Source organism: Platichthys flesus, chromosome 3 (genome assembly GCF_949316205.1).
Source record: "Platichthys flesus chromosome 3, fPlaFle2.1, whole genome shotgun sequence".
In the NCBI taxonomy this organism is placed as follows: Eukaryota; Metazoa; Chordata; class Actinopteri; order Pleuronectiformes; family Pleuronectidae; genus Platichthys; species Platichthys flesus.
In genome coordinates this window covers 1,351,388-1,377,394 of record NC_084947.1, presented here as the reverse complement: position 1 = coordinate 1,377,394, position 26,007 = coordinate 1,351,388, and the positions used below count along the sequence as shown (strand labels likewise).

At 45.4% G+C, this 26,007-nt stretch overlaps 1 protein-coding gene and 1 non-coding gene across 2 annotated transcripts in view; one reads left to right on the top strand and one right to left on the bottom strand.

Moving 5' to 3' along the window:
• Nucleotides 1-21,889, bottom strand: part of slc4a4a (solute carrier family 4 member 4a) — a 45,166-nt gene extending 23,277 nt beyond the window's left edge. Inside the window, 7 exon segments of the mRNA XM_062381263.1 lie at nt 938-1,117; nt 2,661-2,821; nt 4,083-4,218; nt 12,866-13,042; nt 17,320-17,393; nt 21,044-21,139; nt 21,747-21,889. Coding sequence (XP_062237247.1) covers nt 938-1,117; nt 2,661-2,821; nt 4,083-4,218; nt 12,866-13,042; nt 17,320-17,393; nt 21,044-21,057 — 742 coding nt within the window. The 5' untranslated portion in view covers nt 21,058-21,139; nt 21,747-21,889.
• Nucleotides 21,890-25,537: 3,648 nt separating this feature from the next.
• Nucleotides 25,538-25,609, top strand: trnad-guc (transfer RNA aspartic acid (anticodon GUC)). The gene has a single exon. It is a non-coding gene; the product is annotated as a tRNA-Asp (tRNA).
• The last annotated feature ends 398 nt before the right edge of the window (nt 25,610-26,007 follow it).

Here is a 26,007-nt window from a genome sequence, read left to right as displayed (position 1 = left end):
CTGCTGCTGTTTAACAGCAGCTCTGAGGTAAATATTGATTTCAGAAAGGATTCAGAACAGAATTAATTTCAGGTGTTTTATATTATAACATTACATATTTGAACATTATTATTATTTTTAATTACACTAAAAAGGCAAATTAAGCCAATGTCATCCAGATGGAATATTTTACTTTCAGTAAAGTTTAAATCAACGAAGCAAATCACCATCATGTGAGATTAATAAGAGCCACAATATTCTATATGACTGAGTATTAGAGCCACTTAAAGCAGGATTTTAAATAATCATCATATCAATATAACAATAAAGTTGACATTTTCTTTAATTTGACTCTAATACTCCATCGTACTGTCGCTCTACATCAAACAGGATTTATTAGAAATTTCCACAAATTAAAAGTGAATGTGATCATATGAGTCAATATAATAATCAGATTAATCATTGAAGCTGTAAAAGACAGAACTCTCCGTCAGTCATATAAAACCCTGAGTTGGTTTTAGATTATGATATGATGAGGCCTTGGACTTCATCATCGCATAACACTGACTTTATGTTTTTAAATGAGCTCCAGTTAGAAGGTTATACTGGAACACACAACCAGTGCATTAATATGCTGTTGGGGGGGGGGGGGGCTACAAATCTTTGTTTTGAGTGAACAAACACTAAAACTTGAGTTTCACTGGTGGAATGAGGAATGAGGTTTAGTGAGAGAAGACGTTGAACTAATAGAATAAAATAAAGGTTTTTAATAAAGTATAAAGTTGTAAAGTGTGAAAAACACCTAATTCCTGATAAGGTCTCTAATGGACATGTCCCTGAGGAAAGACTAGTTTTGTGTTCATGACTCGTGAACGTCACCAGACTCCTCAGGGTCTGTTGCTTTTTGTCTTAATTTTAAAAAGAGAGAGAGACTGCACCAAACTGGCTTCAGTATTACCGTTCTCCGGGTTGGAAAACAGCCTACTTGCACTGGAGACCGTCTTCCCGATGTCCGCCAGCGAGCGCAGGTTGGACTTCTTCGTCTGGTGCCGATGTCTCCGCAGCAGCGTGTACATGACTTTGTCCTTCAGCTCGGCCTTCAGCTGCCCGATCGCAATCTGGTTGTCTGTGATCAGCTCTGAGGAGGAGGAGGAGGAGGAGGAGGAGGAGGAGGAGGAGGAGGAAGAGAAGGAGGAGGAGGAAGAGGAGGAGGAGGAGGAGGAGGAGGAGGAGGAGGAGGAAGATGAGGAAGAGGAGGAGGAAGAGGAGGAGGGGGAGAGACAAGGAGGAGGAGGAGGAGGAGGAGGAAGAGGAAGAGGAAGAGGAGGAGGAAGAGGAAGAGGAGGAGGAGGAGGAAGAGGAAGAGGAGGAGGAGCAGGAGGAAGAGGAGGAAGAGGAAGAAGAGGAGGAAGAGGAGGAGGAGCAGGAGGAGGAGGAGTAGGAGGAGGAGGAGGAAGAGAAGGAGGAGGAAGAGGAAGATGAGGAAGAGGAGGAGGAAGGGGAAGAGGAGGAGGAGGAGGAAGAGGAAGAAGTGGAGGAAGAGGAGGAAGAGGAGGAGGAGCAGGAGGAGGAGGAGGAGGAGGAGGAGGAGGAAGAAGAGGAGGAGGAGGAGGAGGAGGAGGAGGAGGAGGAAGGAGGGGGGAGGAGGAGGAGGAGGAAGAGGAGGAGGAGAAAGAGGAGGAAGAGGAGGAAGAGGAAGAAGAACGTTACATCTGAGAAACATCATGACATCCAACTGGAATCATGATCATTGGAATCAGATCCTTCTTCAGATGTTCAGTCGTGATTCAGTGAGAAGGTAAATCTCAGACTCTGTTACACCTCCCTCTCTTCATCTTTAATTATTTCCCTCCCTCGTCTTCGTGGCTTCATGAAACGACTCAATCAAAAGGTTTCTCCTCTTTTCAAAAAGAAGGTCAGGAGCCTGAGTGCTGAGGGATCTCAGCCCCGGGCCGTTCCTCCTCTGGTGGGGGGGGGGGGGGGGCTGTTAATGGCCCATCAGTCAACCTGACTGGCCCCAAAGCAAGAGGCCCAGCTCGGCCGCTCGGCCGCTCAGCCCCATGCAGCACACTCAATTACTTCACATGAATCAGTGAGCGTGAGGTGACTCTTCCTCCTGCTCCCTCATGCAGAGGGAACCATTGGGGGGGGGGGGGGGGGTGTGAGACGAGAGGACGGAGCGACACTAAACTAAAATCATCTGAGGAGAAGTTTATTATTATAAAGTGGAGAACAGGAGCCGACCTTGTCTTCTGGTGAACAACAGAGAGGAAGTCTGGTGTGTGATGTGCATGAATCCATAAACCTGCAGAGCAGCTTCACTCGTCACAGGGCAGATCTAATGGAAGTGGCAGACAGGAGGTGGTGTCCCGGGCAGGAGGACGCCGACCTTCAGCGATGTCTTTGTGGGACAGAGGGACGGACGACTGGGGTTTGTTTTCCTCTTTATTCAAGAGCCTGCTCCTTTAGCACGAGAGGAGGAATTATCGATTTCAAATTCACCTGCTTCTGCTCAGATTCATGTGAAGGTGAGTTGGCTTTACACCTCGGAGAGTCACAGGCGGGAGGGGACTAAGGGGACTTGAAGGTGTGTGAAGTTAAATCCTTAAAAACTCTTTAAGGTGATTCTGTTCTTGGTTCGATACCGACTCACTGCTCGTGAAGCCGTTTCTCTGACTCACCGACGACCTGAGGCAGGGTGGAGGCCTCCATGTCCAGCATGATGGTGCCTTTCTCGATGCAGGTCCTCAGCTCGAACAGACTGTGTAGGGACAGCGTGGCCACGTGAGGTTTGCTCCACCGCTCACCACCTTTCTCCACCTTCTCCTCGAACTTGATCCACCTGCAGGACGGAGCAAACACTGGATCAAACTGGAAGTGCACGTCACCACAGGACCAACCACACGTCACACAATCAAACACAATTAAACATTTGTTACGTGCATCCTCTGGTTTATTGTGAAGCACTTTGTATCTTTAACAGTTTACTTTAGTTTTTATCCCCCCCCCCCCGGCCTCAGTTTGGCGAGCGCGGTGCACTTGGCGTCCGTCCAGCACCACCCGGCACTTGTGAGCTCTTTTCTTCTGTGTGAGTCTCTGAGTGAACTCAGTGAAACATCGCACCACATCCTAATCCCTGCAGCTCTTCACAGGAGGAGAGCTTTGACTTCATTATAGATTCAAGTCGGATTTATTTAAACTTTTAGAAACGATCTGAAAGTATTCAAACTTTTGAAAAGTCTCATTTTTAAACTTCTTGTATTGAATTCTTACTTGTTCAGTTTTATTGTTGTATTTCAGACGTGACGCAGTTTTTTTGAGGACAACTTTTTGTTTTTACACTTGACTAAAGAATAATGAAGAAAACTCAAGATTAAAATATCACACTCTAGAAAAAGGGTGTGATATGAGGCCGCCGTGACCTTGACCGTGACCTTGACCTTGGGCTGCCAACATGAAATCCATGCTCAATTGAATGTTTGTGCCAAATGTGAAAATTCCTCTAAGTTGTTTTAGCAGATATTGCGTTCACAGTGACCTTGAACTTTGACCTTTGGCCACCATACTCTCTTCAGGTCTTCCTTGGGTCTTAATGAACATCTGTGCCGGATGTGATGAAATTCCCTTTAGGAGTTCTGGAGATATTGAGTTCAAAACAACACAAGTTAATGTGACCTTGAACTTTTGACCTTTTACCACTTAAATGTAATCAACCAAAAATAAATATTTGTACCACATGTGAAGAAATTCCCTCGAGCATCACGTTTGAGAAAAACAGACTTTGTGAGGCCACCGTGACCTTGACCTTTGACCTTGACCTTTGGTTTTATACTGATATAATATCAAGTGTCTGTACATCGTGCTGCTGGACAAGTTTAAAACTAAATCTTACAACTTGTTTGTGCAGAAGAGGAAGCACCTGAACTACTACAGGAGAGTTCCAGTGCCGGGCCCCTGAGGAGGAACCTGGGACCTCACCCTCCAAACTGATCTGAGATCAACAACCTGCTGAACGTCTGGACCGTTTCAACACATCTACAAGTGACAAACTGATCCCAAATAAAGACATTTGAGACGTGGTCACTAAAGTCAGATCTTCCTACCTGGCCGTCTCCTTCCACTCCATCTCCTGTCCGTCCACCGACAGCAGCTCGTCCAGCTCGGTGAAGAGCTGCGGGGGGGCCGGTCCATCGTCCTCCTCCCCGAGCATGAAGCGGACCCTCTCGGCCGCGGGTGAGACTGTGGACAGAGGAAAAATACTGCGGTTCATAGCCTGGCACTGGTTCCCATTGGGCAGGGGGGTGGGCGCCGGCTTCGTCTCCTCGGCCGGACCCGTCCCGTTGGTCTCTGGAGGAGCTGGAGGTGGAGGGATTTTCACCATGACCTCCTCTCCCTTCTCCTCCGTGTCTTCCTTCTCCTCCTTCTCCTCATTCTCCTCCTGGTTGTTGTTGTTGTTGGACATCTCTGAAGACATAGTCTCCTGATCAAGCGAGCGGGGGGGGTCTGCTCCTCAGATCGCAGTCAGAAAGTGGCCGAGTCCACCGGCAGCAGCTCCACCCTCATTAAAGTGTCGGTGGAAGTGACAGCCGCTCGCCCAGCTCTCTGGAGACCAGGTGGGAGGGGGCTGATGGGGTTCGGGGGTCCCCTCAGTGACAGTGTCCCCACAGCCACCCCCCCACCCCCCTCCGCTGTTCAAACAGGCCTCCCCATTGGCCCTGCAGCCTTGGCAGAGTGCCCTGGAGCCCCTCATTAACAATTAGGAAATGGTTCACTAACCGGTCTGTTCTCCAGCTCCCTCTTGTTTCCTCACTGCAACAGTCTCAAAGGATTCTGTTTATGAATAATACTTTACAGCTCAATTCAAACACTCTGCGAAGGCTCGACCCCATCGCACCAGGCTGCACCAAGAGGAAACTATATCTAACCTTTCATATCCAGCCCCCCCCCCCACCCCCCCATTCATCGAACAGCCCAGTGTGAGGACTGCAGATAATCGTCATTAGCAAACCACAGAGGAACATGTTCATCAGCACATACATGAAACAATGGCTCCTCTGATCCAGGAATACGAAACTGTGTGGGATGTGTTCATCTCTGCACACGCTACACGCTACACGCTACACGCTGGTTTGCACCTCCATCGTTATCTATGTTTCAACATTGTTGTTAGTTACACCTGCGCCTTTCACACCATGTCCGACTTGTTTAATAATAATAACTTTATCTAAAGTTCCAATAGCAAAGTACAGTCCAGTACAAAGTGCTACACAACAATACTGAACAAACTCCATGTTTGTCAGTCATAGTTTATCCACTCTACACAATAGTTGGGGATATTATAATCTATATGTAACAATATGTATGAGATCAAAGTTTTAGACAAATGTAAACATTACAATTACTAGAAACTTTGTGTTATTTAATTGTATTTAATTAATAATAAATAGACTTGAGAGTTTGGACATTTAGCTGTGTTGGTTAAAGTCAATGTTCAGGGTCCTCACAAGTGTAGAGTTTCCAACAGATGTGTGTGTTTGTGAAAGTGAGAAACAATAACCAAGCTGCCTCCTCAGATTACACAACAACTCTCTAATACCACAGCACCACAATCCACTGTAGATATTGAATATTTAAATTTTCAATTCCTCAAAATACATAGTCCTAATCCTGTCAAAACAAAAAGCAAATCCACGGCCACAAAAACAAATGTAACTGGAGGAAATGACGCTCTGCGCCTGTATTATTAGTTTATAACAAAAAGTAGGAATAATATTTTTTATTTATGCAGGATAATAATCTGTGTTGTGTCTTTAACTGGAGTTTTGACAGTTTCACAACAACACAAAGTCATTCATTCGACAGCGAGTTAACAAACTGAATCAGATGAATCTTCACCTTTTTCTCTGCAGCACAATAACAATAACAACAGCAGCAGACAAGAGGGAGTAAGATTACTAGGTGGAGGATAAACTGTCTGCTGGCACGCACACACACACACACACACACACACACACACTCACACACACAAGCTGCAACTAGCTGAAGTGGCCACAACCTGTTTAATAACAGCTGTGGGGGAATAATGTCCACGTCTGTTTCACACATTCAGCACTGACACTTCTATCCACAGTGATTTACAGTGATTACAGTAAACAGTTAAAACAAGTTTTAAATACCTGCTGTGTGGTCAGTGTGAACAATGTGAGGGTCAAAGCCTCAGAGACGTGGACTCACACACTGCACTGTGCTGCACTGTGCAAATACTGTTAATGCAGGAGAAGAGGTAAGTGTCAATCCAGCGTAAAGATAAATTGAATTGAGAAATGAAGAAATAGAGACGTCCTCCTGTTGTAGCACAAGATAGTTTTAACATCTGGAATCATCTACTTTCCAGTAATGAGCTGCTTCAACCTGCACTGAGCTCCAGATCATCGCTGGACCTTCTGCAGAGGAGCTGAGATGTCTGAGTGAGACTCTGGACCTTCTGCAGAGGACCTGACATGTCTGAGTGAGACTCTGGACCTTCTGCAGAGGAGCTGAGATGTCTGAGTGAGACTCTGGACCTTCTGCAGAGGACCTGACATGTCTGAGTGAGACTCTGGACCTTCTGCAGAGGAGCTGAGATGTCTGAGTGAGACTCTCTGGACCTTCTGCAGAGGAGCTGAGATGTCTGAGTGAGACTCTCTGGACATTCTGTGGACTTTCTCCTTCCAGGATTCGAGTGACGTCTACAGAACGTCCACCGAGCTGCTTTGAGATCGTCAGCAGGAGAAGAGAAGATTTAATTAAACTTATTTCTAATGATGAGTATAGCTAATATCTCCACAAACCGTCTCCTCGTGAAACTACATTTAAATTCACCCGATCCAGATTTTTAATGGACACACTCATAAATATTGAGTGTTTTTGAGCAATCCTTTTAACTGAGGTAACAAGAAGTTAATATTTAGTCTACACAATATTGTATAATAAAGGAACAAGATGAAAAAACTATGAGTTCACTGAAGATTCCTCTTAAACACAAGAGACCTTTAAAACTACTAATAAAAAAGCTGATGTTGCCGATGAATCGATGAAAAAGCTGAAAACGAGCAGCGTTCAATGTGTTGCTAAGAGCAGGGAGGGTGAGGAGGGTGAGGAGGGTGAGGAGGGTGAGGAGGGTTCAGGGGGGCAGAGCAGCCACAGAAAGGAGGGAGACAAATGAAAATCCCATCGTTCAAATGCAATCTCAGAGCCGTGTGTTCTCGCCAAGAGCCACGGGCACACAAAGAGTACTTTGTCCCAGCAGCAGAGGCTCATGGGAGAGATGGAGGAAGAATGCCCGCTGCCCAGTAGAAAGCTCAGTGTGGCTTCCTCTAACCACCAGTTCAGTCCCGCTCTTGAAATGCATCCTACACAAATACCATCACATCTCCTCCATCTTTTCTGAACCCCCCCCATGCTCAGTAAACGTCTGATAGCACGTTCACCGTTAGCGACTGTACACGCAGCCATAACGCACCACGCTGCCGCTCGTTCACACAGAGCGGCAGCGGGACTTCAGGGAACGCTCAGTATGCAGAGCAGCTCGCTAACAGCCACTGGACGGGGGGTGGGGGGGGGGGGATTGGCTGAATGCAGAGTGACACCCTGAGGGTGAGCCATTCACAGAGCAGTGGTTCTACCCAGGCAGGCCAGCGCTGGTCTGTTGTTGTGACAGCTGAGGTGGGAATGTTCTGATGAGAACGTCACAAATACCAGCTGGGGGGGGGGGGGGGTATAACTGTACTAATGTACAAACTCACAGGTTTCCACTGCTGCACGATGCATCACAGCAGCTGGAGCTCATTCATCTGCAAAAGGTTTTAATGCCTTTGTTCAGTTTCTACAATATTATACATATGTTCCAGTATTTAAGTTGTTATACATATATACATATATTCACTAATCAACTTTCACATTTCTGATGGTCGCACTCTGAATTCTCAGAGGAACAAGTATCTCATGGATCGGAGATGAGAAACTGGATAAATACAATAAACTGCTCTCCTTGAGGAAATGAAACCCATCCGTATCAGAATCAAGATTCAACATAATCTTTTTAATCCACTTTCAGAGAACGTTTGATCCTGGTAGAGAAGATGGGAAAGGCTTAAGGGGGGGGGGGGGGGGGTTGGCATGCTCATCAGAATGTGCAGAGGTCAAACAACTGCAGCGGACACACACGCAACCAGGAGACGTCCTGTCCGTCCCTGCGGCGTCCATCTAACCAAACAAGAGGATTTGATCCACATGACGGACAGGGGCCTTCCCCCGGGGGCCTGATTCCCAGAGAGAGGACCACAGAGGAGGGCACCGAGCCCTGGTCCTCTCTCTGGGAGTCAGGGGCCTCCCCCGGGTCCTGACTCCTAGAAAGAGGACCACAGAGGAGGGCACCGAGCCCTGGTCCTCTCTCTGGGAGTCAGGGGCCTCCCCCGGGTCCTGACTCCTAGAAAGAGGGCCACAGAGGAGGGCACCGAGCCCTGGTCCTCTCTCTGGGAGTCAGGGGCCTCCCCCGGGTCCTGACTCCTAGAAAGAGGACCATGGAGGAGGGCACCGAGCTGAGGTCCTCTCTCTGGGAGTTAGGGGCCTTCCCCCGGGGTCCTGACTCCTAGAAAGAAGACCACAGAGGAGGGCACCGAGCCCTGGTCCTCTCTCTGGGAGTTAGGGGCCTTCCCCCGGGGGCCTGACTCCTAGAAAGAGGACCATGGAGGAGGGCACCGAGCCCTGGTCCTCTCTCTGGGAGTTAGGGGCCTCCCCCGGGGTCCTGACTCCTAGAAAGAGGACCATGGAGGAGGGCACCGAGCGGCTGGTGGACGTGAGGCTCACCGCTGCCTCAGCGCTCACGTCCCTGACGCCTTCTGGTCGGAGCTGAGCTGTTAAAACAGGTTTCAGACCAGCTGGTGTCACAACAGCAAAGGGACAAATGGACATTTTCAGCTAATAGAAAAACTCAATCTGAAAAGATCTTAGAGTGAAACTGCAGTTCAGTTATTTTCACTCTCGTGGCTCTGACATTGACGCATGCCTCTGTCCGTGTTAGAGGACGACCGCTCTACCCCCGCAGCCACAACCGCCTTGTAAAGATAAGAACTCCTGTGTTCGTCTGTCCCACAGGAACCATCAATAACAACATACTGGTCTACAGCTCCACCCGACTGCTCAGCGTTCGATTCCCCTTAACTAAAAGGTCAGAGCTGTGTCTGGGTTCAGGAGCCGCGTCCTTCAGAGGCTGCATCTGAAGACCGATTGAGTCACAGCAGCAGAACTTGACCTTTCCCAGAATTCATTGCACTTCACTGATGAATCGTTTGTCAAAGAAGTAACAAGACGTTAAAACCTGAGTGTCACACTAAACCTAACTCCTACTGTGAGACGTGTACATACAGATATACGTTGATTTTATTTAGTTTACTATGTTTGTCTTATCTGGGGGATGTACAAATATTTGAATAATGATTAATGATAATACTAATAATGTCCTGTGATTTTACAATCTCACAGAGTTCTGGTTTATTGAGCTCCACGGTGTCAAAGTCTGACTTTCATCAACTCTGCACCGAGGTAATCAGAGACACTGGAATTCACCATCTAGCAGAACAGTGGTGTGAAGTAGTATGTAGAATGTAGTATGTAGAATGTAGTATGTAGAATGTAGTATGTAGTATGTAGTATGTAGTATGTAGTATGTAGTATGTAGTATGTAGTAATATTGCAGAATGTAGTATGTAGAATGTAGTATGTAGTATGTAGTATGTAGTATGTAGTAATATTGCAGAATGTAGTATGTAGTATATAGTATGTAGTATGTAGTATGTAGTATGTAGTATTTAGTATGAAGTATGTAGTATGTATTATGTAGTAATATTGCAGAATGTAGTATGTAGTATGTAGTATGTAGTATGTAGTATGTAGTATGTAGTATGTAGTATTTAGTATGTAGTATGTATTATGTAGTAATATTGCAGAATGTAGTATGTAGTATGTAGTATGCAGTATGTAGTATTTAGTATGTAGTATGTAGTATGTAGAATGTAGTGTGTAGTATGTAGTATGTAGTAATATTGCAGAATGTAGTATGTAGTATATAGTATGTAGTATGTAGTATGTAGTATTTAGTATGTAGTATGTATTATGTAGTAATATTGCAGAATGTAGTATGTAGTATGTAGTATGTAGTATTTAGTATGTAGTATGTAGTATGTAGTATGTATTATGTAGTATGTAGTATGTAGTATGTGTTATGTAGTAATATTGCAGAATGTAGTATGTAGTATGTAGTATGTAGTAATATTGCAGAATGTAGTATGTAGTATGTAGTATGTAGTATGTAGTATTTAGTATGTAGTATGTATTATGTAGTAATATTGCAGAATGTAGTATGTAGTATGTAGTATGTAGTATGTAGTATGTTGGAGTATGAAGTGTGTACAGCGTGTACAATGATCCGACTTGTTAGGGGCAGAATGACTGACATGTCCAATCTAAGTTGGACATGAAGGAACATCAGGTTCATAACTGAAGATAAGATGAAGCAGGCGAGTGGAGAACAACCCTGAAGCTCCGTGTTGTCTCTCCAGACAGAGACAGGATCTATCTGCTGTTTAATATCTGTGTCTCTGAGACCTGTGACACACAGACAGAGTTCAAACCATCACCAAGACCTTTCTCCATCTTAAAGCACAACAATGCTTCATATTTTAATGAATTCCACCAGAAGAACCACACAAGGAGTATCCAATAATAAATAATGTAGCAGCTAAAGCTTTTCTATTAAAAGATAATACTTCCATTTTGCTCACATTGTGTAATAACCTCTGATTAGTAAATACATAGACTGGAGGTAATGGTTCCCTGTCAATGGAATATAAATGTAGAAAGTGTGTTTACATACAATAACACAACTGAACCATTCACTGTAAAACACAACCAGTGTGTGTGTTGTGTTTGTGTTGTTACGTCACTGCACTACTTCCATCCCAGCGTTTACGCTGCCGCGCCCGGAGGAACCAGCAGAACCGCGTTGACTGTCAACACCAGGTCAACGCTCACATAGTCGCATTTTCCATCAATCGAGAATTACCAGTGTTGCTGTAAACAATCGGGGGGGGGGGGGGCTCAACTGCATTTCTAACACGTGACGGACGTTAAACTGGACGAAAGAAGACGAAGACGTCAACTTGGAAACACGAGGAGGTTCCAGATCTTCTGGTGATGAGGGCCGACGCCGGTGTGGACGAAAACAAACAACACTGTAAACAACAACACTGATCTTTCCACAGCAGAGTTCATACATCATGTCCCGCCTCCTGCTGCTCTACAGGCTCCGCCCCTGCTGCACTACAGGCTCCGCCCCTCGCCTCGATGTTCACCACATCTTCCTGTTGTTGTTGCTGCTACATAAACTCTAACTACACAACATGTCCACACACTGTTTTCCAGACCTTTTCATTTGCATTACACGGCTTGAGATTCATCGATGGTTTCCCAGGAACTCTATTAATGCACAATAACTTAATTCTGATCAGTTGCATGAATAGAAGCAGCAGAACTGATCTTGTGGGTCTTAAGAGCAGCTGAGCTTCTGTTGACACACAACAGGTTGGAGTGACTCCACCCAAACATCCATCACTGCCCCACGGACACAATCCATTAGATTCATCTGCATCTTGAGGCTCAGGAACATTTTGGTTCAGGATTTCAACAGGAAATCAAGGAGAAAACAGGAAATACAGAAAAGCTGCAAGAAGCTCAGATTCTGAACTCACATCACAACGTCAGTAATCACTTCCTGTTCACTCTGGAAGTTTGTTATTGATCAGGTCATCGTTATGTGACTGTTATTATGAAACAGGTGTTTTTGCTGACGCAGCGTCACGGTAGCAACAACCAGATGCGGCGGCTGTAATTTATTCTCTGATTGGATTTATGTCCTGAATGAAATCCCCCCCCCCCCCCCCCCCGCACATCTGTGGTGTATTTCAGTTCTCTTGTCACATCGTGTGAATACAAATATCTCACGAAGACGTAGAAGACGGAAAATACAAAATATATAAATGGTGTCTCTTTAACGGTTTTAGGTCTGGGACCGAATCTCCATGATCTCGTGAAGCCTGCAGTGATTATCAAATCACTGCAGGCTTCTTTCACGCCAACGGTCTGAAGCTCTCTACACATCAAGTCGGTCTGGTTCTCACAGAAACATCAACACTGAGTCGGACACATTCAAACCTGAACCTCAGCACAGAGGAGGGAAACTGCTGAGATCAGCAAAAGTTACGTTTACACTTAAACTCCTTTTAACTCACGATCACTGAACGTGACCTCTCTCTCTCTCTCTCTCTCTCTCTCTCTCTCTCTCGCTTTCTCTCTTTCTCTCTCTCTCTCCCTCTCTCTCTTTCTCCTCCCCCCTCTCTCTCTCTCCCCCCTCCTTCTCCTCCTCTTTCTCTCTCGACTGTCACTCCAAGCGACCGCAGCTCTTTGTCCGAGCCCGAGGCCACATCGCACTTTACTCTCAGCGGGACACAAGAGGCTCCAGCCGACCAAGAACAACACAACAAGCTCTGACACGTAGAGATGCTCGCACAGCCGCACGCACACAACACCAACAACACACTAATGTCCACAACCAAGGACACACAGGGGCTCAGGAGACTGTGATCAGCACAAGCTGCATCTGAGAAATCCCTGACTTCCTGTAAAGATCCACTCAGCGAAACACGCTCGGTTATTTCTGTCCACGGTGGACTCAGCAGGTTCCTCGGGTCACGAGCGAGTCGCCGGAGCTCCTTCCCTAAAAGAGCAGCCTTCAGCAGGGAGACGGACGGGGACGCTGATCGTCCCTGACGTGGAGTCCATCACGACTTACTGAGGGGTCTGAGGATGCTGTTGCTGGCCTCATCGTTGTTCTCTGTGTCCGACTTGTCACCGGTGCCCTCCGTCTGCCGCTCCTTTCGGTCCTTGTGGCCCCCGGCTCTCCGGCGGTGACGCCTCCGACGCCGGTAGCTCTTGGGCACGTGCACGCCGATGTAAACGGTGTGGTGACCTGCAGGAGAACAAACACAGGAGATGAACTCTGACTCTGAGCAGCCCGACACGTTCTGCTCTTAATTTGCATTCAACGAGTTTCTTCCTGAAGATCCTGACGAGACACAAAGTGAAGCACAGTAAATAACACAAAGTGCATCGTGAGCGTCTCAGGGAACCTCCTCACGTGGCCCACACCAGGCCAGCCGAGCCGGGCCGGGTCAAAGGTGGCGGTACACTGTCAAAACAAATATTTGGACATAAAAGAAGTAGCGCGTAGCAGCGAAGACGCCGTGACTGCGTGCATGACTACATCCTTGTTTCTCATGCTGGCCCTCCACCAACACAACGTGTAGTTGTGCGTGTAGTCGTCGGGTTCAGGGTCAGCGATGAAGAGCGGAGCCGAGCGTGGGCCGAGGAACTCGCCTTCGCATGGAACCTGGATTTCACGCCAACATGCTATACATGCTGGGTCGGGAACACGTGTGGATTCCATTCCCGGCATTTAGGGTGAGTTTATTCTACCAGTGGAGGTGTGAGATTCCGGCTGAGGCTTAATCCTCACAGACAGTGGGGGGGGGGGGGGGGTACAGTGTGTTATGATCTTTAAAGAGTTTCCCCTCAGGGCTGAAAGAGAAGTTTTGGAAGTTTTAGAATTTTCTCTTTAGATTTTGTGTCTTTAGTTCGTTCTGTTTATATTTTGGTCCGTTTTCAAATTTTCATGTAATTTATTTTTGTCAAACTTCACTATGACGATGCACATTTTGCAGAATTGAAGCTTCCCTGAAACAAAAAGCTCTAAATGATCAGTTCTCTTCCCGAGCACGGCACAACCAGGAAGTAGCTGAACCCCTGGACGCGACAAACAATGATCTCCTCTTGAGGAAACAACGGCATCCATTATTCCCTTGTACCACAATGCATTGTGTTATTTTTGTGTTCATCTAAATTCAGCATATCAATCAGACACAGAGCATCAGAGAGGAGGAGACGTGAGCAGCTCGGAACCTTCAGGGGGGGTGGGGGGGGGGGGGGTCTTCTGCTTCTCTGGTGAAGAACAAACTGATGCTGCTGCTAAACTCTGCACATCACACGTTGACCATGAGACTTTCCAAGAGAGGGAAGGAAAAACAAACAGTTTGGTTTTCTAAACTTTAACAGTTGATGTTGTCATAATAATATCGAGGTCCAGACACGTCTCGTGACACAAAGCGTCTCAGAAGGGGTGAGAGAGACAGAACCAGCATCGCCCTCACTCCACGGCTTCACGCTCGGCTTTTGGTTCAACAAGGATGGCACCTGTCCCATGTTTATGTGATAACACGAAAACACTGGGAACCAGATCAATCGAGGAGCCGCCGCCGGCATCGGCCGAATAAGAATAAGAATAAGAACCTATCTTAAGAGTTAGGCTCAATCAGACGACCTCAAGGTGACTAAGTCAATGACCCGAGACTCCAAGTCCTATGTTGTGATATTAAGGTCAAACAGTTTCTTTATGAAACCACATTTAAATTCACTAGATCTGTGTTTTTATTTGTCTCTGCACCAAATTATGCACACTTTAAAAAAAAAGTGGGAAATCAACTAAACTGTTAAAAATCTCTCATGAAGAAAATGTAAAATAATCCTGGCTCCGCCCCCTGATCAGCTTCTTTCTCCCTGATCCACAAACTTCTACCAAGTCTCGTGTGAATCCTTCCAGCAGTTTGTGTCTGACTCTGCTAACTATCACACAAACCCTATCAAAGGATCAGGACGTTATTTATGAGGAAGCCATTAGTTTCATCTGGAGAGAAGATGCAGGAGGCAGATGGCTGAACGGCCACAAAGGACAAGAGGGACACCGACCAGCAGAAGGAGAGAAAGAGCTCGAGCCCATTAGAGCTGATGGATGAGCAATAAAACAGAGAGAGAAGACGACTGCACAGGTTGAACGGCAACGAGACGGGAGGTGAGAGAATGAGAGGAGAGCGCCGGAGGAGGAATAAAAAATGGCGGAGTCAAGGCGAGGGAAAGGAAGATTTGCACTCTGCCAGAGCAGCTTTGTGAAACCACTTCCTCCTCTTTTTTCAGGGGCTGGAAGAGGAACTTCTTTTGGAGCTCGACGGCGCTGAATGAACCCAGAGCCTTGTGTTCGCTGGAGGTTTGTTTCGCTCTCTGGATTTCTGAGGGGATGCAAGTGCGGTTCCCACAGTAACAGCACTGGGACCGGCCCGGCAGGGGGGGGGGGGGGGTGGCTCCCGGCCACGCGGCCCCGACAGCATGCTAATGCTGAGCAGCTTGAAGAACTGGATTAAGAGAGAGAGCTGCTCTGTTTTTGTTTCGGGGGGGAAAGAGACGCCTCCTGCTGGTTTCTGACTCGGCAGAAAAATAATTTAAACTTTGAATTTCATTCCAACAAATATAAACGTGCATCACTTTGATAAAAGGTCAGAGCAGATGGAGGGAGGATGAGACCGGGGCCAAGGAACCAGGTTAGGCTTTCATCTGCGTTTCTTTGTTTGTGTGTCTGATAGTTCGCAGGATTACACAAAAAACGACAACAGGGATTAGAACAGAACTCTGGAGGATGCGATGTGGGTCAGGGAGGACAGGTTGGTTCAGATCCGGACCAGGGGACGGATCCACTTTCTTTAACATCAGGAGGTGGAACGTTTTTTATTATTATTGATTTCTCAGAGATTAATTCGCGGATCTTGACGGAAAAAACTTGAATATTTATCAGTGTTAAATTTGGTGCAGCCTGATTAAAGATGAGAGACTATCAGGCCTTGGACATGTCGGTGCTCCTCCTACTATCGACCTCATATATTCTATCCTGTGTTAAATCGATCTCTGTCCTCACCAGTGTTTTGTTTCCGTATCAGTTTTAATCCCAAACCGTAGAAACACAATCAGTGAGTCAGAGCTTGTGAGCGTCATCTCAGTTTGTCCTCGTCCAAACTCAAACACAGCCGCTGAGTTTTCAAACCACGAAGGCACCGGCAGCGTTTCCAAGGTTCTTCAGCTTCAGCTTCTCTGAATATCAACCTGGATCGTTGTGGACGACTCTGGAGAAGAGTTCATGTGTTTTCAAACGGCAGCGGAGTCGTGTGGATGAAGCTTCAGAGCTCAGAACTACAGACGTTTAATAACACCCAGTATCTGGATGGACCTCAGTGGGACAAAGGTCACAGACAGAGGCTGAATCTCCTGTTTTCATCACTGACGCCGTCTGTGCCTCCGACTCAGATACCGAACACGGAGCTGGAATGAAAACACAGACGAGCTGCGTCACGCCGTCTGACCCAAGTGACGCTTCTCTCTATCTTCTCCACTGTGAAAAATGTCAAGTTACCTCATCTGTGCTTGTTCTTTTTATCAGTGGGTCGTCTGTGAGGGGGGGGGGGACACCGAGCTCAGCGGGGTGTTCACAAACAGACTCAGTCAGAGGACACAGCTGAGACGCTGGTTCACGCGCAGGAAGTTGGACAGAGTTCAAGCTGAGGTGACACCTGACAAAATGTTGATCTGCAGCCTAAGGGATGTGTGCGAGTCACTGAAAGCTCCGGTGGTTTGATACCCCTTCTAAAAGCTCGGATCCAGGGGTCGGGCCGAGGGAGAGGACTCGGGACGGGTGTTTCACTAAAAACTTATAGCGCAGCATTTAGGGGACTTCTTTTAATTTGAGGCATGCAAACTGTCAATCTGAATGTTTTTTTGTTTCTTTGATGCTTTTATTCTGAAATCACAAAAGCATCAAAGAGCTGGAGCAGCTAAAGTGCACGTCTCCGCCCACTTTATCACCATGTCACATTTAAACCCCTTTTCTGTAAATTGTTGACATTAAACTCAGATAAGTTATCAATTCTCTGGAGTAATTGAAAGGAATATTTGCTCCCGTACGCCAACTGAATTCAGATCAGCCTCTAAAAGTACATATTTTAATTGACATCAGATTAATTATCCAGATCTGCCTCTAACTTCCTCTTCGTGCTCAACAGGAGACAGAATCATCGGTTCTGACTCCGTGTGATTAAAGATGTTATTCTCTTGTGGTCCTCAAGGTGTTGGAGCAGATTAGTGGAGTAAACAGAGGATCACATGATCCTTGTTCTACATCTTCATGTGCCAGCTCGGTCCTCAGGTGGGTCACTGGGGATCGTGTGTGAAGCTTGGCGCCGAGTACCGCCCGTCCCGATTCGCCTCTTACGGAAGACGTGCCAAAGTCAGTTTGGTTTTAGATTGAAATAAAGATAAATGGAAAAGAACAAATCAGTTTCAAGCAGTGAGAGGTGCACACGGTGAACTTACCCTCCACCTCCTCCTCGTCACACAGGTGCTTGACAAAGGACGCCCCCCGGTCCAGCACCGCCTCGTCCTCCATCCTGTAGTAATAGAAGAGGAAGAAAGACTGATCACACTTCTCCTCCAGCGTCAGCGTGGAGCCATAGCGCCGCGGCTCCCCCCCCTGCAGGCTGGGACTGGGAGTCAGTCTGGTGCTGCTGGTGGCGCTCATCTCTCCCCATCAACCAGTCAGCCACAGACGCCCTGCGTGCGGACACCTCTACATGAGACATGTGGTGTTGTGTGCCAGTGTGTTTATTGGTGTCGTCCTCCAGGAGCAGCCAATAGGTGCGATGTTCCGGGTTTAATCTGGGGGAGGAGGGTGAGGGAGAGGACAGGAAGTGGCAGCTAATTGAGCGTGATGAGTGACAGGTGCCTGAGTGACAGGTGCCTGAGTGCCAGGGACCGGATCCAGATCCAGATCGGAGTCTGACTACCTGGACTTCGTCTTCCAGGATCATGGTCCGGAGTCTTATCAGTGGGAGAGAGAAGGACAATAAAAGCATGTGGAAAAGAGTTGTGTCTTATCAGTCACAAACACACACACAAACACACACACACTACAAAGCCGCTCCATCTGGCGGCTAATGCCCGCCGCCCCCCCCTCACCACCGGCCTCCACCTAAGACACAAGTGGGCCATCACATGTCTGTCTACTCATCCGCCCTTACAGGATTACACCGGCTTTACTTAAGTGACAACACACACACACACACACAAACCCGTAACAGGCTGGCGTGTCGGAACCTCGCTGCTCTCCAAGACAGTTTAAAACACACACACACACACACACACACACACACACCGCAGACCAGCCGCACACTATTTTATGAGCCACTATAAACGTAGAGTAATACCAGAACTACTTAAGTCCTGGGTTTTGCGCTGATAGACCAACGGGACACTTGCGTAGCCAATCAGCTGCGTCCTCCACGTTCACGTACTTTCGTATGTGTGTTACTTGAGGATTCCACTAGAGGGCGCAACATAGAACTCTTTGACGATCTTTCACGAAAAACCAATATGTCGTCGTTTGGATGAAGCCACACAATACGTCAGGATTCTTTTCTTAGCGTAAACAAGGGAATTTATCATTTAAGTAAAAGAACCTTAAGAATATGTTTATTTTTAACTGTTCCGTACCAATTAAACTATTAATGGTAATGTCAAAGACATTTTAATTTTTATATTTCTCTTCTACATTTGAGTGTCTTCATTGAAACTATTTCACAAGCTCAAAACATCTTTTATTTTATTGTTCTATTATTTTACACTTTTCTCTTCTCTTTACCTCTTTATGCTTCTCTTTCTCATCTGATTTATTTTTGCTTTACGTTTATTTTAAACGTTTTTTTTCTGATTCTACATTTCCTTTTCATTCAGTTTTTAATTGTCCCTGAACATCAGTTTGAATCTGTGTGTGAAGCATTCATAAATAATAATGACTGAGAAATAGCTGTCTGGTGTTCAAACTGCTTTCAAAAGTTCCTTCTGTTTCAAATCTTCATCTTCAACTCGTAGATAAGCTTGTGAATGTGTTTTGAAATAAAGTTTATTACTATTTATTATTATAATGTAATAAACGTTGATGAAGCCACATCTTCTGAATGGAAACATCTGATGTGTGACTGTGTCTGATCAACTTGTAGTAGATGTAGTTTCTGCCTCAGAAGCTTCTTTGCTGTTCTTTCTCCCTCCATCGCCCCCTATGGAACAACTGAGGCAACAACAGGCTTCTTTCAACCTCTTTATCAAACCTGACACTTTACAACACAAATCTTAAACCTTCCTTCAACCTCAGGATTATTTTTATGAACTTATATTCTGAATAAAGTGAGTATATTGATTAAACCAGTGGCAGCAGAAAGACGGCAGTGATGTCTCGTTTGTTCAGAGATTTCTGTGAACACGTTTTTCCAGTTTGAGCTGCAGTCACTGAAATGTACCAAGTTTCTGATCATTATATTTATATGACCAGATCGAAATACTCAGAGGTAGAAACAATAAAATAATTCCATAGGTATTAACAGGCTCTGACACAAGTTAAGCAACATTTAACTTTTTTTATCATCTAGTGAAACACCTTCTAACATTCAGAAAAGTACTATACCAATAAATTATATTATTATCATTACTACTACTACTTCTTTGACTACTACTACTACTACTACTACTACTACTACTGCTACGTCTAGCCTGCAGGCTGCTGTCTTGTATGAATGAGTAATCCTCAGTTACACCTCTGAACAACGTCCTCTGGGAATAATTCACTTTAGTTAACATCTCATCACACCCACTGGAAAACTACTTCCGCACAAAGTCACTTTAAAGTCAAAGTATAATTCACGTTTTAAAGATCTTTTTTAAAGAGTCCAACGACTGCAGCTTCTGAAATATGAGAAGTCGTCAGCTGCACAAAATGTTCAAATCCCATTTGACAGAAGATGCAGAACACAAAGTTCCTTTTTCTGCTCAAACTACGTCACAGTGACGTCACTGCAGAGAGAGAGGAATCTGAACCTAGATTAAAAACACATGTGCTTCAGGAATGTGAAGTATTCCACTTTTCCTCTGATCAATATGTGAACATGTGCGTATTGATGAGCTTCAGCTGAACCTTCTCACAAGCTACAGGAGCCACCAGAGCTTCACAGGCTGTGACTTTGCTCTGGTGATTGTAAATTAGCAGCTATCAGTGTGTCAGGTCACAGATAACGTATCTCTGTCCTCGTGGGGACAACAGTCCTACAGTGTGTCCAGAGGAGCTCGGCTCTCTGCAGCTGACGCTCTGTCGACCCTGGAACCATCATCTGCTGCAGCTGTCACAGGAGATATGAACAAATGTGTCCAGGATCTCAGGTTTCATTGAAACTCTCAGGGTTTCTCCACCTTCGGTAAGACGACGTGGAGGTTTCACTTCAGTGAAGTTTTAATGTCTCAGTAGAGATGTTTCGTGGTGACAACGAAACTTTCCACTGCTTATATTCAAAATAAACGTCACAGGAGACACAACACACAGGAAGTGAAGCCGAGAAACGCTGGAGTGAAAAGGACTTTTTAAAATCTATAAAGGCTCTCAGCTGACACAGTTTGGGCTGAATCTTTAATCTGTTTCTGTGACTTTCAATGTGTTTTCAATGAGAAGCTTCCTGCAGCAATACCCTTTGGGATATTAGGAATAAATTGAGTTTAAACATGTTTTATGTATCTAAGCTTCTGATTCCTCAGGTTAAGAGAAATCCATCCAACGATTTGGTCGCAGTCACACATGTAAAGATGGATAAAGGAATTATTATATCATCATATCTCATATAAAGCAGAAATCAGGCTCTTGTGTCTGTGCAGGACTAAATCCACATGTTTCTACTCTCAGTTGTTTCCGAGGTTTGTTTTTCTCAGAGGCTTCGATCTCTGTGAAGCAATTACACGGAGGTTCATGTCTCGGAGATTAGACTTTAACGTGGTCAAACAGTAAACGACCTCTAAGTTTGTGCAGAGCTGATTCAGCAGAGCAGCTCAAGCTGAACCAGAAACACTACAGGTTTCCTCTGTCTGTCCATCAGAGCGGATCTAACTTGTCAGAAGTCTTTGCACTTGAGCTGTCCATCCTCCCATGTCCCCACCAGGAGACGTCTGCAGGTGGAATGTGTCAAAGTACAGCTGGGTGTGTGAGCCTGTTGGAGTCACTTACTTCTTGTTGCTCATCTCTGCGGGATGTGTGTGATAACTCTCCTGAGTGAATGTGCTGGGCAGAGCGGATCACCAGAGCGGCTTCTTGATGTGTGACCTGACAGAGCAACACACGGAGAGGTCATTCATGTGCTCTGTGTAGAGGAGCAGAGTCCTCTGTGCCACCAGGTGAAACACACAGTGAAACACACTGCACAGGAACCAAACACACTCATTGTGCACCTGCTGCTGGCACGGAAGTTAATTGTGGAGACACGAAATATCCACATGCCATCACATGGAGAGAGGAACACAGGAAGAGGAAGAAGATACACAAACATCTGAATATCATGCTGACCCTCTGTGGGCCCCTCTGCCAGAGCTGTGAATATCCTGGGATGGATTCACAGAGCACAGACCCAACAGCCGGATGCAGCTGCTCTGGATGCACGAAGAAACCAAATGATAAAACAGCAGTGGAGTTTGAAACGGGCCCATAAATCTCTCGCCTCGCGCGTTCCAAGTTCTGTCTGTGCAACGCAAACACACTCCAGCTGCGCCTTTACGCACGAGTCCTCCTCCAAACGGGTGATTCCCGCTCCGCTCCACGCTGAGCCTCAGCCTGAGAAGAGATTAAAGCCGAAGCAGAGCAAGAGGAGGTCGCTTCTGTAGGAGACAGAAGAAGAGATGAAGAGATGAAGAGGAGGAAGAGGAGGAGGACTCACCGCTGCAGCTGGTCTCTGTGGCTCAGAGTGTCCGGCTCCTGGTGTCAGACCTGCGGTGGCTGAAGGTGAAGACGTCTCCTCTCGCTGCTCCGTCACGCTTCTCTGTGGCGTTACGCGGCGGGTGCGCGCACCGAGCTGCCGCCTCTATCTGCGGCGGGACCATCCTTCTGTCAACGCCACTCCTCCGGGGTGGGGGGGGTAGGGGGGGTGGGGGTGAGGTCAACACTCTCTGTTGCTGCCCCTCCAGCCGGACCGCGTCATGGCGCGATGCAGCGGTGCCACAGCTTTTACGCGCAGCTCCAACAGGAATCTGTGGAACTGAGTGAAACCAGGCACAGAAGAAAAGTTCAATCAGAGAAAGTTTCTGTTTCTGTTGGTTTCCGGTTCTTTGTGATTGATTCACACTGAACAAAGTCTCCAGAGGTTTTGGATACAGATGTGAAACCTGATCTGTAATCACGATCACATAAATCTGTGTTTATATATTCCTGTGAGCATCTGCAGCATTAAAACTGAAAGTGAGAAATAAAAAGTACAACAGGATAATTATTCATAGGGGATTGTTTATTTAGCTAAACTGTGAATGACAGCAGTCCTGATCTACAGCGCCATCTGCTGGAAGCGACGTGACACTGCACAAAGATTAACAGCAATCAATTAAACACATGTTTAGATAAATCATCAGTTTACGTTCATGAAGGGATATTTGTTAAATGACTGAGTCTCCATCTTCTCTGTTTCACCTTGAAAACAAAAGATCAGAAATATTTACACAGAAAAGAACAAACACACGTTTTCAAAATCCAATAAACACAAATCTACGAGGCTTCGTCCACTTTTGATCTGAAGTCCGAGCTCTCGTGTTTCCTCAGAACAGAATCTCGGAGGATTTATTCTCTCAAAGCCTCAAATCACCTCCGAGCTTTCTGACTTTCTGTTTACAGGATTTTTATAGAAATCTTCTTGTTCAAAAGGAAAAGAGCTTTGACAGTAAATTGGCTTTTATGCTCTGATTTGAACTTTCAGGATTGTTCACTGTCTGAGACATGACTGGACAAATCTGATCAAGTCTCAACTCCATTAAAATACATTTATTTAGTTTCGTCTCCCGCTGACTCAGGATTTCTGGATCTAAGAAAACCAGAAGAAATGTGCATTGCATGTAAATCACTTTGAGTCGGATTTCTTATATGAAAGGTCGAAATAAAGCTGATTATTTTTATTATATAAGTAGAGAAAGTGGAGTCATAAAAATAATAACTGGATACAAATGAAAAAGAAAAGGAGACCAGAGTAAATGTTTAAGGAACTGAAGTTTTACTTTGATAATAAATCATTTTGGATGTTAATTCAACATTTTGAAGTTAGATAAAGTTCAGTTCAGTCAGAACTGAGTCGACAGATGAACCTTGTTTTCTGTTTCACCTTCTGCTCCGAGCTCACGTGAGATTATTCATTCACTTATTTTAACTGTGGAACACAAACAGTGACAGAGACCATCATTTAAAATGTGTCCGAGTACAGAAAACACAGAAAACACAGAAAACACAGAAAACACAGAAAACACAGAAACATTCACAAAAAACACGAATGAGAAACAGTAAAACAATAAAAAGATAATAACTATAGTAGATGAAACAGTTTCTCTTCTAACAGAGAGCGAGGACAGCTCATATATTTAAGATGTAAATTATACTGAGTAATGGGAGCATATCACTAAATTCATGTGAGAATCCAGGGTATAGGTTATGAAACGTTAAATGTTTCAGGTGGACGAGTCGCTCGGACACCTGACTCTTTTTGGAAAGTCGTGGTTATTGCCAAAACAAAGCCGGGAGAGAGATCCCCCATAGAATAACAATGTGCTGCAAAGAGATGCACTGTGTGAATGGGTGAATGTAAAACTTTACTGTAAAAAGCTTTGAGTCATCAAGACTAGAAAAGCTCTAGATAATTACAAAACCATTGACCATATAACGACAAAGTGAAAAGTGAGATTTTCCATTCTGGGCTCTTCACCAAAACTACTTACATTTTCCACAAATTGAAATTTGTTCTCAAAACAACGATTAATGTTTTTATTCATAACACAAAATATTGTTAAGGCTAACATCAGTAGGACATATCGGAGACAAGTGAGTGTGAGAGCAGATCGTCCCTCATACACGAGTGTATAATGCTAAACAGCTGCTGTTTAACACATTTCCATGTTTTTCCATCATGTGCATGGAGGGGTGGGGGGGGGGGGGGGGGGTGTAGACAGAACAACATCGAGGGACATCTTCTACATCTTCGTTTCACATTCTCCTCAGATTTATCCTCTAGTCCCTCTCTGAAGCCTTTCACGAGTTGGACTGGGTTCTGAGGAGGATTCTCCTCGGCCTGTTGGAGCTTTGCACTTTGTTTCTTCACCGTGGGCCTGTACTGGTGCTGCTGGTTGGATTCCTGGTGACTTTCCACTGGGTTTCATGTGAAATTGTTCCAGGAACAGCAGCTCATCCTTTTTCTCTGAACTCTCCGAAGCCGCTTGATGTCCATTTGTTGAGTTATTCAGTTAAATCCTGTTAGAGCAGCTGAGCAGTTCCACCATGTTGGTTCAATCAGGTTAATCTCAATGTAACGTTCCAGTTAGTTTTATTAAAGAATTACCTGTTGACTTCAACCAGATCAATGTGCAGCATCCGACCAATCAGGACTCAGTGTCAATCATGATGTCACACTGCATTTTTGTATCAGGTAACTAATTCAAACCAAACTGATCAGAAACTCTCGAACAAACATCAGTGAGACGAAAACTAAAATGTCTGAAACCATCTTTGAGAAAGAACTATGAGACGTGTAGGTTATGAGCCATACAGCAGCAAACCACCAGGTGGCGATATGTACGATATGTACTTTTTAACCTAATAACGGCAACAGAAGAAAAAAAAGTCAGGGATCATCAAAGTTGATGAGCGTCCTTAAACGTCAGATTCTAAAACTTTAAATGTAATATTTGTGTATCTGTTGTGTATTTGTGCTGAGGGCCTCTCTGTGGCCATCTTCTGGTTCTGCTCAGTATTGTTTGTTTGTTGGAAACCACTTACTGAAACTTTGTTTTTTAACAACTTCATCTGTTTTAGTGTTGAGTGATGAAACATTAAATCAAAGGTTCACGTTCTGCTGTGATGAATCGACTTCTCTTCAGCTCTTCAGATGTTTCCGTCTCAGAGGTGAAGTGACCTCTGGCTCCTGGAGCCACGTGGGCTTCATGGCTCAAACGTAAAAAATGAACCATTAGAACATCTGAAGGACAAAGTCAGATGAATTAGTTCTGATTGAGTGTCTGAGTGATTGAGTCTTTGAGTGTTTCTGTTTTTGAGTGATTGAGTGTCTGATCGTCCAGCTGACCAGTGTTTGTTGTTCAGATGCTGGAGGTGAACGGAGTCGTCAGCATTCCTCTGGATCTGTGGAGCGACTAACTGAGCTGCTGCTGCTCGTGTTCCTGTTAATCTGTGACCTTCATCATACGTGTGTGTGTGTGTGTGTGTTTGCTATAATAGATCTAATGTGTGTGTGGTGCAGAGGTTCAGGACTCAACCCTGATTCTAAATGAAGGTCTGGTTTAACCCTGTTACCTCACAGTTCACTTAGTGTGAAACTGAATGAGTTTCTCTCTCTCTTCAAGAAGAAGATATTTTCTATGGAAACATTTATATTGTATTAATTGTTTATCGTCTCTCAACTTGGTGTTAGCTGCAAAGGATAAAGATGGAATAAATACTCACAAACACACACCATGTTTCACTAACTCCTCGTTAGTATAGTGGATAGTATCCCCGCCTGTCACGCGGGAGACCGGGGTTCAATTCCCCGACGGGGAGGAAACACTTTTACCTGAAGGCCGGAGGAAACGAGGGTCTCGGGCCGGCGGACTCGTCCGGCTGAGGAGACGTGAGAACCGGGTCCACTACCAGGTTCTTCTGGACACTGGACGAGCTTCGGAGCAGGATGGCTTCAAACGGTATTTAACGTTTTGTAACGTGACCAACCATTAAGTAGTAGTACTGTATCTGCTATGTCTATGTATTGATGAGAAATGTATTGTTTTGTTTATATCATTATTATTATTATTATTATTATTACTCAGGCTTCATTTTTCCATAATATCACTGTTTCGTCGTTAAGCTGTAGTTGTATTATTGTCCTGCAGGCCGCGCTGTTTCTCAAAGTTCACACTCGATGTAAACATCTCAGAGGCTCTGAAAGCGGAAGAGGCACA